We start from the raw sequence: 13,433 nt of genomic DNA, 5'->3' as shown, positions 1-13,433 counted from the left end.
AGGTTTTTACACATATACAGAACAATAATGAGCAGAGATTTGTGCTAAGAACATTAGAACCTCTTTGCATGTTGGTTTAAAGACTCTGTGTGTCGCTACAGTAATTGAATATCTCTGGAGCCAGGTTTCAGTATCTTCAGTGTGAGAATGAGTTTAATACATTTTCTGAACCAGGGGTAGAAGAAGGCGTAGATGACCGGGTTCAGACAGGAGTTAAAATGTGCCAGCCAGATCTCGACGGCTGCAGACGAGGCATCGACGGACGTGTCTTCACCTGCCAGCGTGGGGAAATAGTACGGACAGAAACAAATCAAAAACACAACGACCACGATGCCCAGAGTCCTGGCTGCTTTCATCTCTGCTTTCTTCACAGTCACAGTCCCTGAGCGCTGAGCTGCCACGACGTGAGACCTGTCTCTTTATATTCAATTTTTAATGTAAAAAAAACAAAATTGACATTTATTTACTTTCACAATCAGCTAAAGCAAGTCGCTATATAACTGTGCTTGTATTAGAATAAAAAAGTTTGCCTGTACTCTGAACTATTGCCTCTAATGCCAGTGGCTTCAATCTTAGGAAGAAATATATAATAAAATATCCTTAAATGAAAAGCATGTATTAGTGTGGATCATTTTAATTTATTTGAGAAAACGATATACAGTGAATTTCCTAATTTACCCTGAAACCAGGTGTCCATCAGAACCAAACACATGTTTGTATCCACATAATGAGCAGAGGTTGAATCTAGTATATTTAGTTTCCAGTCATTCCTCTCTACTCTCTCTCTACAGCACCTTGACCTCTCCGGAGCCAGGCTGCAGAATCTTCAGCGTCACAATGTGTTTGATGGTTTTTCTGAACCAAGGGTAGAAGAAAACATAGATCACAGGGTTCAAACAGGAATTAAAATACAACAACCAAATCTCGAGGGCTGCAGACGACGCCCCGACCAAGTTGCTCTCAGCCGCAACAGCGAAACAGTAATACGGACAGGAGCAGAGTAGAAACACGACGATTACAATACCCAGAGTCCTGGCGGCTTTCAGCTCAGACTTCGTAGCTTTCGCAGACTCTGAACGTTCTACAGCTGCGATGTGACCGCGCATGGCTCGAGCCTGAGACACCGCCACCGCAAAGACTCGCAAGTACAAAACGGCAATGATCAGAATGGGGCCTAACAAGGTCACAACAAGATCCACGAGTCCTTCAGCAAAGTTGACGACAACTACACAGTTTCCGTAACAGGAGTTAAACCTGCCGGGCTCTTTTAAGAAGTCCCTCAGGATCCAGCTGCTGTGGACGGTAGAGAACATCCAACACAGACACACGGAGAGTTTCACCCTCCTCAGGGTCACTTTGGAGGTGTAGAACATGGGCTCGCAAATGGCTATGTAGCGGTCGACCGATATGAGCACCATGCTTCCCACGGACACGCTGATGACGATGAAACCTATAAAGTAATGCGCGCCACACATGAGGTCGCCCAGGTACCAGCAGCCTTGGTTGTGGAGAAGAAGAGCCGGCATCTGCAGGACACCCACACAGAAGTCTGCCACAGCCAGAGAGAGGAGCAGGAGGTTGGTGGTGGTGTGGAGCTGCCTGAAATGGGAGAATATCAACACTGAACACATACATGTAGACGTGTATTTAGCAGTTATAGGACCATGAATTACTCTGTAACATGATTAAATTAAGCACAATATTATTATTACAGTATTTATGTCGCCTGTAATGTTAAAAAACTGATCAATCAAAACTGTTTTCATCAGTGTTTCATCAGCTGGAACCAGAAAAACAAGCATTTCAAAGGCGATGTGGAGAAAATGTGATAATTGATCTGTGCCTGAAGTGGGAGATGGAGATGATGACGAGCAGGTTGAGAGCCACCGTGAGCAGAGTGATGCAGGACAGGACGCTGAAGATGAGCTCCGAGTGAGGGAGCAGCGTCCTCCTGCAGGAGCTGTTGATTCTGGGAAAGCAGAGTTCAGCCTCCTCCGGGGCCTCCATGTCCAGAGAGGGAGGCTGCTGAGCTCTCACTGCCCCCTGATGTGAAGTCTCAGTCTGATTTATCTCGTCTCTTCCTCCACTCCCATATGCAAATTCAATCTTGTCAGAAGGCCGAAGCACAATACGTCAAACTGAGGCTCATAGTGCTGAGTGTCGTCAGGCAGGATAGATGATGAAACAAACTTTAATCAGTAAAGTGCAAACTTCTGCCACGGCCCAGCAGTCCGCTTAAAGGGAAAGTTCACCGAAAAATGAACATACACACATGTGGAGAACGGGAAATAATATGCCCGACTTTACAAGTTTTTTTATAAAGCATTTATTTTATATTGTCATTTTTAAATTCATTTTGAATTGCAATAATAAGGATCATTTAAAAATCATATTATCCCGTCAAGCTATATGTGCAAATTCACTCTTCACCTGTCAGACAAGTATTAAAAACTAAATTGGCTGATCACTGCTTTTCACCAGCAAATGGATGTAAAGGGTCAATTAATAGAAACAGTATAAGGGTCTTGAACTGTGTGTGTGTGTGTGTGTGTGTGTGTGTGTGTGTGTGTGTGTGTGTGTGTGTGTGTGTGTGGATGTGCACGTGTGTGTCCCTGTATGTGGATGTGTGAGTTTGTATCAGGACCTTTACAGTTACTGTTTTACTATTGTTCTCGTTTCTTTTGCTATTTCTCCACATGTCAACCTCGTTTCACTCTGAAGCAGCTTCACATCCAACAGGACTGTGTGTTATTCTCTATGTATTTAAACAATGTTGTTCTGGTCTGTTGTTGTTCTAGGAAACAAGAGTTAGATTACACAAACAATGAAATATGAAATGACCACTTTTGAATCCCCATAACTCACCTGTTCACAACTGCATTATACAAGTTTATCATATTTATATATAAGAATAACTAAAACAAATGAATAACACAGAACATTTGCTGTTTGGCCTCAAGTTGAAACGACAACATATTTGTTCCTGTAATTTTCCTGAATTTCAACAACGAGATCAAGTTGAAATTCATGTTTTAAGAACATTCTTGTTTTAAAGTGAGTTAAAAAACATTTTCTGAAACAAAGCTACAGAACAGAGGAAACTGAAAGTTCTCCATCATTATATCACAGCTGCTATTTATCCATTTATCATTCTATCTTACATGAATTAATCATTGTCAACGATTGTGTCTTTATGTTTAAACGATTATTAACAAACTATATCAATCACAAACTATAAGACCTGTGGGCTCATAGATCATTTATATTTGTTATATTTATACTTGCACAAATACACAACAGCAAATTCCTTGTATGTGTAAACCTGCTTGGCAATAAAACCAGATTCTGATTCTTAATTTATATTAAACATAAGACAAACATTAATGAAAAGGTTTTTACACATATACAGAACAATAATGAGCAGAGATTTGTGCTTTACAACATTAGAACCTCTTTGCATGTTGGTTTAAAGACTCTGTGTGTCGCTACAGTAATTTAATATCTCTGGAGCCAGGTTTCAGTATCTTCAGTGTGAGAATGAGTTTAATACATTTTCTGAACCAGGGGTAGAAGAAGGCGTAGATGACCGGGTTCAGACAGGAGTTAAAATGTGCCAGCCAGATCTCGACGGCTGCAGACGAGGCATCGACGGACGTGTCTTCACCTGCCAGCGTGGGGAAATAGTACGGACAGAAACAAATCAAAAACACAACGACCACGATGCCCAGAGTCCTGGCTGCTTTCATCTCTGCTTTCTTCACAGTCACAGTCCCTGAGCGCTGAGCTGCCACGACGTGAGACCTGTGTCTTTATATTCAATTTTTAATGTAAAAAAAACAAAATTGACATTTATTTACTTTCACAATCAGCTAAAGCAAGTCGCTATATAACTGTGCTTGTATTAGAATAAAAAAGTTTGCCTGTACTCTGAACTATTGCCTCTAATGCCAGTGGCTTCAATCTTAGGAAGAAATATATAATAAAATATCCTTAAATGAAAAGCATGTATTAGTGTGAATCATTTTAATTTATTTGATAATGATATACAGTGAATTTCCTAATTTACCCTGAAACCAGGTGTCCATCGGAACCAAACACATTTTTGTATCCACATAATGAGCAGAGGTTGAATCTAGTATATTTAGTTTCCAGTCATTCCTCTCTACTCTCTCTCTACAGCACCTTGTCCTCTCCGGAGCCAGGCTGCAGAATCTTCAGCGTCACAATGTGTTTGATGGTTTTTCTGAACCAAGGGTAGAAGAAAACATAGATCACAGGGTTCAAACAGGAATTAAAATACAACAACCAAATCTCGAGCGCTGCAGACGACGCCCCGACCAAGTTACTCTCAGCCGCAACAGCGAAACAGTAATACGGACAGGAGCAGAGTAGAAACACGACGATTACAATACCCAGAGTCCTGGCGGCTTTCAGCTCAGACTTCGTAGCTTTCGCAGACTCTGAACGTTCTACAGCTGCGATGTGACCGCGCATGGCTCGAGCCTGAGACACCGCCACCGCAAAGACTCGCAAGTACAAAACGGCAATGATCAGAATGGGGCCTAACAAGGTCACAACAAGATCCACGAGTCCTTCAGCAAAGTTGACGACAACTACACAGTTTCCGTAACAGGAGTTAAACCTGCCGGGCTCTTTTAAGAAGTCCCTCAGGATCCAGCTGCTGTGGACGGTAGAGAACATCCAACACAGACACACGGAGAGTTTCACCCTCCTCAGGGTCACTTTGGAGGTGTAGAACATGGGCTCGCAAATGGCTATGTAGCGGTCGACCGATATGAGCACCATGCTTCCCACGGACACGCTGATGACGATGAAACCTATAAAGTAATGCGCGCCACACATGAGGTCGCCCAGGTACCAGCAGCCTTGGTTGTGGAGAAGAAGAGCCGGCATCTGCAGGACACCCACAGAAGTCTGCCACAGCCAGAGAGAGGAGCAGGAGGTTGGTGGTGGTGTGGAGCTGCCTGAAATGGGAGAATATCAACACTGAACACATACATGTAGACGTGTATTTAGCAGTTATAGGACCATGAATTACTCTGTAACATGATTAAATTAAGCACAATATTATTATTACAGTATTTATGTCGCCTGTAATGTTAAAAAACTGATCAATCAAAACTGTTTTCATCAGTGTTTCATCAGCTGGAACCAGAAAAACAAGCATTTCAAAGGCGATGTGGAGAAAATGTGATAATTGATCTGTGCCTGAAGTGGGAGATGGAGATGATGACGAGCAGGTTGAGAGCCACCGTGAGCAGAGTGATGCAGGACAGGACGCTGAAGATGAGCTCCGTGAGGGAGCACGCCCTCCTGCAGGAGCTGTTGATTCTGGGAAAGCAGAGTTCAGCCTCCTCCGGGGCCTCCATGTCCAGAGAGGGAGGCTGCTGAGCTCTCACTGCCCCTGATGTGAAGTCTCAGTCTGATTTATCTCGTCTCTTCCTCCACTCCCATATGCAAATTCAATCTTGTCAGAAGGCCGAAGCACAATACGTCAAACTGAGGCTCATAGTGCTGAGTGTCGTCAGGCAGGATAGATGATGAAACAAACTTTAATCAGTAAAGTGCAAACTTCTGCCACGGCCCAGCAGTCCGCTTAAAGGGAAAGTTCACACGAAAAATGAACATACACACACGTGGAGAACGGAAATAATATGCCCCACTTTACAAGTTTTTTATATAGCATTTATTATATATAGTCATTTTTAAATTCATTTTGAATTGCAATAATAAGGATCATTTAAAAATCATATTATCCCGTCAAGCTATATGTGCAAATTCACTCTTCACCTGTCAGACAAGTATTAAAAACTAAATTGGCTGATCACTGTTTTTCACCAGCAAATGGATGTAAAGGGTCAATTAATAGAAACAGTAAAGGGTCTTGAACTGTGTGTGTGTGTGTGTGTGTGTGTGTGTGTGTGTGTGTGCGTGGATGTGCACGTGTGTGTCCCTGTATGTGGATGTGTGAGTTTGTATCAGGACCTTTACAGTTACTGTTTTACTATTGTTCTCGTTTCTTTTGCTATTTCTCCACATGTCAACCTCGTTTCACTCTGAAGCAGCTTCACATCCAACAGGACTGTGTGTTATTCTCTATGTATTTAAACAATGTTGTTCTGGTCTGTTGTTGTTCTAGGAAACAAGAGTTAGATTACACAAACAATGAAACATGAAATGACCACTTTTGAATCCCCATAACTCACCTGTTCAGAACTGCATTATACAAGTTTATCATATTTATATATAAAAATAACTAAAACAAATGAATAACACAGAACATTTGCTGTTTGGCCTCAAGTTGAAACAACAAACATATTTGTTCCTGTAATTTTCCTGAATTTCAACAACGAGATCAAGTTGAAATTCATGTTTTAAGAACATTCTTGTTTTAAAGTGAGTTAAAAAACATTTTCTGAAACAAAGCTACAGAACAGAGGAAACTGAAAGTTCTCCATCACTATATCACAGCTGCTATTTATCCATTTATCATTCTATCTTACATGAATTAATCATTGTCAACGATTGTGTCTTTATGTTTAAACGATTATTAACAAACTATATCAATCACAAACTATAAGACCTGTGGGCTCATAGATCATTTATATTTGTTATATTTATACTTGCACAAATACACCACAGCAAATTCCTTGTATGTGTAAACCTGCTTGGCAATAAAACCAGATTCTGATTCTTAATTTATATTAAACATAAGACAAACATTAATGAAAAGGTTTTTACACATATACAGAACAATAATGAGCAGAGATTTGTGCTTTACAACATTAGAACCTCTTTGCATGTTGGTTTAAAGACTCTGTGTGTCGCTACAGTAATTTAATATCTCTGGAGCCAGGTTTCAGTATCTTCAGTGTGAGAATGAGTTTAATACATTTTCTGAACCAGGGGTAGAAGAAGGCGTAGATGACCGGGTTCAGACAGGAGTTAAAATGTGCCAGCCAGATCTCGACGGCTGCAGACGAGGCATCGACGGACGTGTCTTCACCTGCCAGCGTGGGGAAATAGTACGGACAGAAACAAATCAAAAACACAACGACCACGATGCCCAGAGTCCTGGCTGCTTTCATCTCTGCTTTCTTCACAGTCACAGTCCCTGAGCGCTGAGCTGCCACGACGTGAGACCTGATGGCTCGAGCCTGAGCCAGAGCCGCCACAAACACCCTCACATACAGAACTATGATGACAGCGATGGGGATGATGAAGGTGAAGATGAGGTCAATGACTCCCTCGATGTAACTGATGACGACGACACACTCGCCTGAGCAGGAGTTGGACCTGCCTGGCTGCCGCAGGTGATCGTTCAGCAGCAGAATCCTGTAGAAAACAGAGGAAACCCAACAGAAGCAAACACACACTTGCGCCCGTCTCTTCGTCACTCTGGCGGGGTAACGCAAAGGGTCACAGATGGCGATGTAGCGGTCAAACGATATCAGCACCATGTTGGCCACCGAGGCCGAGGTGATCATGTAGTCGAGGACGTAATACAGCGTGCACACAATGTCACCGAGGAACCAGCATTTCTCCACGTAGAAGATTTCAACCGGCATCAGCAGGATGCCGACGAAGAGGTCTGAGATGGCCAGGGAGAGGAGGAGGAGGTTGGTGGGAGTGTGGAGCTGCCTGGAGAGGAAGAATACCATCACTGTACTGTAATACACAGAAGTCATTTCATCAGGTATACCAGCATGGGTTTAAATGAAAGAAAGCAGCTATTATACACAGTAAATAAGAACTCTAATGTGCAGGTGTGACAACATCTGTGAACCTGTGTTTGAAATACAACGTGTGAGAGGATCGTATCTGCCTGAAGTGGGAGATGGAGATGATGACGAGCAGGTTAAGAGCCACGGTGATGATGGAGATGGAGGAGAGCAGGACGTAGATCAGCATGGCCTCGGTGTAAGGGTGGCTGGGCTTCCTGCAGGAGTTGTTGAGTTGTGGGAAGCAGAGTACAGCTCCCCCCGGAGTCTCCATCGTCAGAGGAGAAGCTGCCGACTGCTCAAAGTTGTTCTCTCCAGTCGTACGCTCTTTTATCTCGCTCCTCCCGGTGCCTCCTTCATGCCACAGCTCAATGGAGACGTGGGATCCTATGGAGAGCTCCTCCCCAAAGCTTTCCATCATGCACTGGACTGACAGCTGTGGTTTTTCTGTCCATCCCATTCTCATGGAAACCATAATAACAAAACGCTCCTTTGTCTCACTCTCGTTTTATCTCCATTGTCTGGTTTCATTATTATTATGTTGTGGACTACTGGACAGATGACCACAGAACTTGGGGGAAGATGTGAAATGAATCAGGACAGAACGAATTCCAGGAATTAGGAATTGTTTTTTACTAACTTTGTGATCGAGGTTGTTTTCCAACACTTTCTTTGATTACTCAGAGAATAATTCAAGGATCTTGATGAAAGACATCAGACATGTTAAAGAGACTGATATTCATGAGCCTGTTCAATTCGGTGCAGATCTAAACATCTGGATCTAGTGAATTTGAATGTGATTTCATAAGCCAGCTGTTGGGCCTTGGCGCAGGTCTGAACTCTACTGAGGGACATTCTACTTATTTTTTTGTAAAGCCCCAAAAGTGCTAAATAAATAAACTTTATTATCACCGTCATCACTGAACTGTGGATCAGTTAAAAAGACTTAGAAGTTATTAAAAACCAGAGTTTATCTCCAATATTCAGCAGGAAACTTTAAAAACATGAAGAATTCTTCTTGACAGAGTTTGGTGGATTTGCTACCGAAGCTCTTCTGGTTCAGGAAGCAGAGGATCATGGGTAATATCCAGTGTTCAGTTGTGTTTCAGGAACTCAACACATTGATAGACTTTGATTTTTCTCTACACGAAAACCAGAAGGAGTCACCGCGTGTGGCAGCAGAGGGCGCTGTTGCTCAGCACATATTACACAGCCTCGCTTTGAGACATCGCTGTCACCAAGCCACACCGCCAGTTGGCTCCAGTGGTCACATGTGGTGTTTTATTTAAAGGGATATTTCACAGAAAATGATAATTCACCCATTATCACCACTCTGCTGATTGAGGGTGGGTGAAGTGTGCTGAAATGTCCTCTGATGTGTCCTCTGATGTGTCCTACGAGCTGCGTGATATCTTCACGGACCCTCGGAAGCACCATCGTGTAGCTAAGTCCGCTAGTTTAGCCACTTCCGTTGGACTTTCAGGCTGAAAACATGGTGTTAATGACCTCGCTTCCAGTTGAATGGAACGGCCGGGGCTTGCAGACACTTGGGTGACTCCACACGAGCAGAACGGAGGCATGTTGTGGTCTTTCTGTTGTTTGTCTGAAGTCTCGGTCACCACTTTCTTTAATTGTATTGATTCGGCTGCTGCAAAGTTTACTTCTGAGACTCCAGAAGTAAACTTTGGAGTTTACTTCCCCCCCCATCGAGACGAGATGAATTTAAATACAAACCATTTACAGGCCATCATGAAACTGGGCCTTCACTCTGATCTCAGCTACAAACCTGTACAAACGATTCAGATGCCGTCGTGGGGGAAATAATGAATCATGTTAACGCCTCAAAGCTGCTTCTGTGGTCGTTTCTGCTTCAGTCGGTCCAAGACCACATGTTGCATGATGACATGCACGTACATGTAAACATCTAAAAGGTTTTAAAATACCAGCCTCACTATTACGTCTGGTAAAGAGACGTCTGTTAAACTGTTGTAACCTGTTTGTGAGGCTGATATCACAAGAGGTTAGTTTAGGTGGATTAGTTTGTGATTTGGGCCAGTGGGTCACGTCAGGTTCATGTTGATGTGTCGTGGCTGAAGTGAAACTCCAAAGTTTACTTGTTTACTTTGAACTGTTGGTGAACGGAGCAATAGTTGCATCATGTGTTTGATCGTGTGTTGATGTCGAGTTTGTGTTGTGCTGCAGTGACGCCTCTGATTGCAGTCGTGTCATTATGGGACGCTAATGAAAGCAGGTGTGAAACTGTCCTCATCCGCAGAGGTGCAGCTCATGGGTCACACCGAGCCCTGCAGGGGTTTAGTAACACAACGTGTGTGTGTGTGTTTGTGTGTTTGTTTGGTAAAACTTCCTGTTTTGACGGTACAGAAATTAGGGACAATAACTAAAATGTCACTCAAGTTCATATCCCCACCGAGGTCCAACAGTTCCCTCATGAACCTACATTTAAATCTGCACACAACCAATGGGAAGGGACGACAACATAACCTCATTAGCGGAAAACACAACTCATTACATTCCACTGATGCTTTTTATTGATTATACACTTTCATAATAAAGGTAAATGAACATGACTTTTATTCTGACCAGGTTCAAGTTCCTCTTGGATTTCAACAATCATACCAAAGCTCTACAGGAGGATCGACCCTAACTCTAACCCACATGGTGGCGCTGTCACCAGTTGCATCTATATAAAACCTTATAGCCAACTCTTCATAGTCTGTATAGTCTGGAGAACACTAAGGAAGCCCCGCTCACACATTCAGCTGAGAATATATTCCATACCTCTCCTGCAGAAATCATTTACACCCCGACAGGGGTAACAAGCCCAGAAACCCCCAAATCAAGACCAAACATATTCAAAGCTTAGAAAGGATCAGCATTGACGTCTGGTGCCAGCATAGATCTGTAGAAAGATCAGTGACTCTTCATATATGGAAAATGATTTAAAAGAGCAAACCCTTACATGGTTCTGATCTTTCCTTGTGTCTGCTGTTCCTGACAGATTCCAAAGGGAGTTCACTAAAGGAGTGCCACCGGACTGGACCATTACAAGGATAGAGCACTCCAAGCTTTTGGATTAAGCTGGTTTCGCTTCTAGGCAGATGTTCCAGTGGAAACTAGTCAAAGACATGAAATTCTCTTCAGTATTTGGTTCCTTAAATTGAGAGATGAGATGAGCTCAAACTAACCAGAGAGGAAAACAAGACATGGGAAGTCAGAGAAAAGCACCAGGACTTGGATTCAGTCACTATTCTCCAGGATGCTCTCCACACCTGTCTGCAGTTTGTCAGTGTTTCTGATTGTATTCTCCACAATCTCTAATATCCCAGAGACTAATGACTAGAACTTGACCAGATCTGTGAACTGTTGCTTTGGGAATCTAATCATAGCCTTATTTTAACTATTATACTAACGGCAGGTGATCAAAAACCACATCCTGATTGTCTGGAACATGGTGAGATGACAAGATCTAAACCCTCATCTGCAATTCTTCTCTTTAATCTCTCCAGTTTCATGTATATAGAGGCAGATCATCACATGATATCTCAGGGCACTTCACATAGAGCAGGTTCACACTGTACATTTTACAATCGCACTAACCTGGCGACAATTAGCAAGAGAGGAAAGTTCCGAGGCAGCGACCTCGAGCCGTCGAAGATCTGCTGCTGCCAAACACTTTCATTTCAATACATAATATATGTATGATTGTGTGTTACAATTTGTGTCCAATGTTCCCAACACAAAATTGTCTTTTCCTGCTGCGTTCATGTGACTGAGCTACATGCAGGTGTGCTGCTTGTTGTCTGTAGTGGTTCAGGCAGCTGCAGAAAACCATTGATTGTTTTATTAAAGGTTTGAGGAATGTATGTTGTGTTACTGGAAACCGGCAAGAAAAGTGTGTGTGATGCAGCTTTGTCTTTTTTGTCCTCCCTCACACATCCATGGTGCTGGTTTAAAGAGGAAGAGAGAACTCTGAGGTTTTACTGGTGGAACCTGCTGAGGAAACAATAACCTTGAAACAGCTGCTGTCGTTATCAGATCTGCACAATGTTCAGGAGGAATCTATTTCCAGTGGAAGGAAGTTTTTATTAGGTTTGCAGCAACCTGTTGTCTCCCAGACATCGTCCTCTGCAAACCATTCCACCTTAGATTCCTCATAATATCATAAAACATGTTCCCAGTACCTTAAACTGCTCTTTGTGTAAAGATCATATTCATGATTTTACCAGAAAGTGTAGAAGGAAGTCAGTTTGTGTCTGTGTGGTCAGTTAATCTTAGCGTGTTGTGACATCAGAGTTGAACTAATGTCGCACATTTTGACTTGACAGTTGAATTAGATGAGCAGATCAAGGCCTGATGAAGTTTGCACATTGTTCTAACTCAGTTGAATTATGTTTAAAAAACATTACAATACATTGTACTAGTTTTTATTTTAATTTGTGAAATGGTGACAACAGAAAGTTAGATACATGTTCATATAATGAAAAGACATACAGACATAATCCAGCTAAGTGATTGTGAGTGCGGCGATGGTGTTTGTACTGTAGTATTAATAAATATGACGGTTTTTTATATAGGTTAAAACAACAAAATAATGATAATGGAATAAAAATATAATAAATTAAATACGTACATACATACATACACCCTATAATATACCCTATTATATAGCTGAATATATTATGATATATATTATAATTTTTCCAGAATAACGCAACAGATTACCTGCTAGAATTTGGGAATCACGAATTGTTGCTGCAGGAGGAGGGCATAATCCTATGGGAGTGACGTCACTTGAAGCACGAGCCGACTTGACAGTGTTGTTTACCTCACGTGCAGGGGAGATGCCGTCATTGTGACTACAGTGATACAAGAGCGACATCTGGTGGTGAAGTTGCATAATGCAACCAACTGAAAACCCTTCACCTCCCTTCCAGAGGACCCACGATGTAAAAAAAATCAAAAGCTCTTCTCTGGAGCCAGGACCTGGTTTGTCCCTTCCAGGCCACTGTAGAAACATGTGTGCGTTGTGCAGCATGGTGAAGAGGACCCACTCTAACGTGGATATAAAAGACTGGTTCTAAGATAACAAAACACAATCACTCTTAGTTCCATGGGATCATAGGATTATCACTATTACCAAGACCTCATTTTCACGTCCTGCTGATAGATTCCCCTGATCCCTACACACTGGACCTTTCATGTTCAGTTCTGAAAAGTAAAAATAAAAGCACCCTGGACAGGACCTGAAGCAAACATAACGTTTCTGAGAGCGCTGATCTGTTGTGGTTAAGTTTCTATATTTCTGTGTGTGAGCAAAACAAATGTGTTTGCAAAACATAATATTTACCCATGAATGAGGGAAAACTCTCCCTGTAATTCTGTGCTGTGTCAATTTGTATTGACTGTTACCGATTCTGCTTTTCATTCCAGTACTTTGAATGATCTGTCTCTTTATATTCAATTTTTAATGTAAAAAAAAAAAAGACAAATTAGGAACAAAATTTAGATTTATTTACTTTCACAATCAGCAAAAGCAAGTCGCTATATAACTGTGCTTGTATTGGAGTAGAAACGTTTGCCTGTACTATATCAAAAATATCCTTAAATGAAAAGCATGTATTAGTGTGGATCATTTTAATTTATTTGAGAAAACGATATACAGTGAATTTC

General features: G+C 42.0%; 2 protein-coding genes and 1 pseudogene across 2 annotated transcripts; all 3 read right to left on the bottom strand.

Annotated features, from left to right (window-relative positions):
* Positions 1-95: 95 nt before the first annotated feature.
* LOC124854605 (trace amine-associated receptor 8a-like) lies at positions 96-2,007 on the bottom strand. The gene is made up of 3 exons (XM_047342575.1): positions 1,844-2,007; positions 1,079-1,599; positions 96-394 (listed from the first exon to the last, which is right to left on the bottom strand). The coding sequence occupies exons 1-3, from the start codon at positions 2,005-2,007 to the stop codon at positions 96-98; spliced, it is 984 nt and encodes a 327-aa protein (XP_047198531.1).
* A 1,478-nt stretch (positions 2,008-3,485) lies between these two features.
* On the bottom strand, positions 3,486-5,390 carry LOC124854606 (annotated as a pseudogene).
* A 1,458-nt stretch (positions 5,391-6,848) lies between these two features.
* On the bottom strand, positions 6,849-8,016 carry LOC124854604 (trace amine-associated receptor 13c-like). The gene is made up of 2 exons (XM_047342574.1): positions 7,847-8,016; positions 6,849-7,662 (listed from the first exon to the last, which is right to left on the bottom strand). Exons 1-2 carry the CDS (start codon positions 8,014-8,016, stop codon positions 6,849-6,851), a joined length of 984 nt encoding a protein of 327 aa, XP_047198530.1.
* Positions 8,017-13,433: the final 5,417 nt, after the last annotated feature.

This window comes from Hippoglossus stenolepis, chromosome 13 (assembly GCF_022539355.2).
Source record: "Hippoglossus stenolepis isolate QCI-W04-F060 chromosome 13, HSTE1.2, whole genome shotgun sequence".
NCBI lineage: Eukaryota > Metazoa > Chordata > Actinopteri > Pleuronectiformes > Pleuronectidae > Hippoglossus > Hippoglossus stenolepis.
This window is presented reverse-complemented; position numbering and strand designations above follow the sequence as displayed.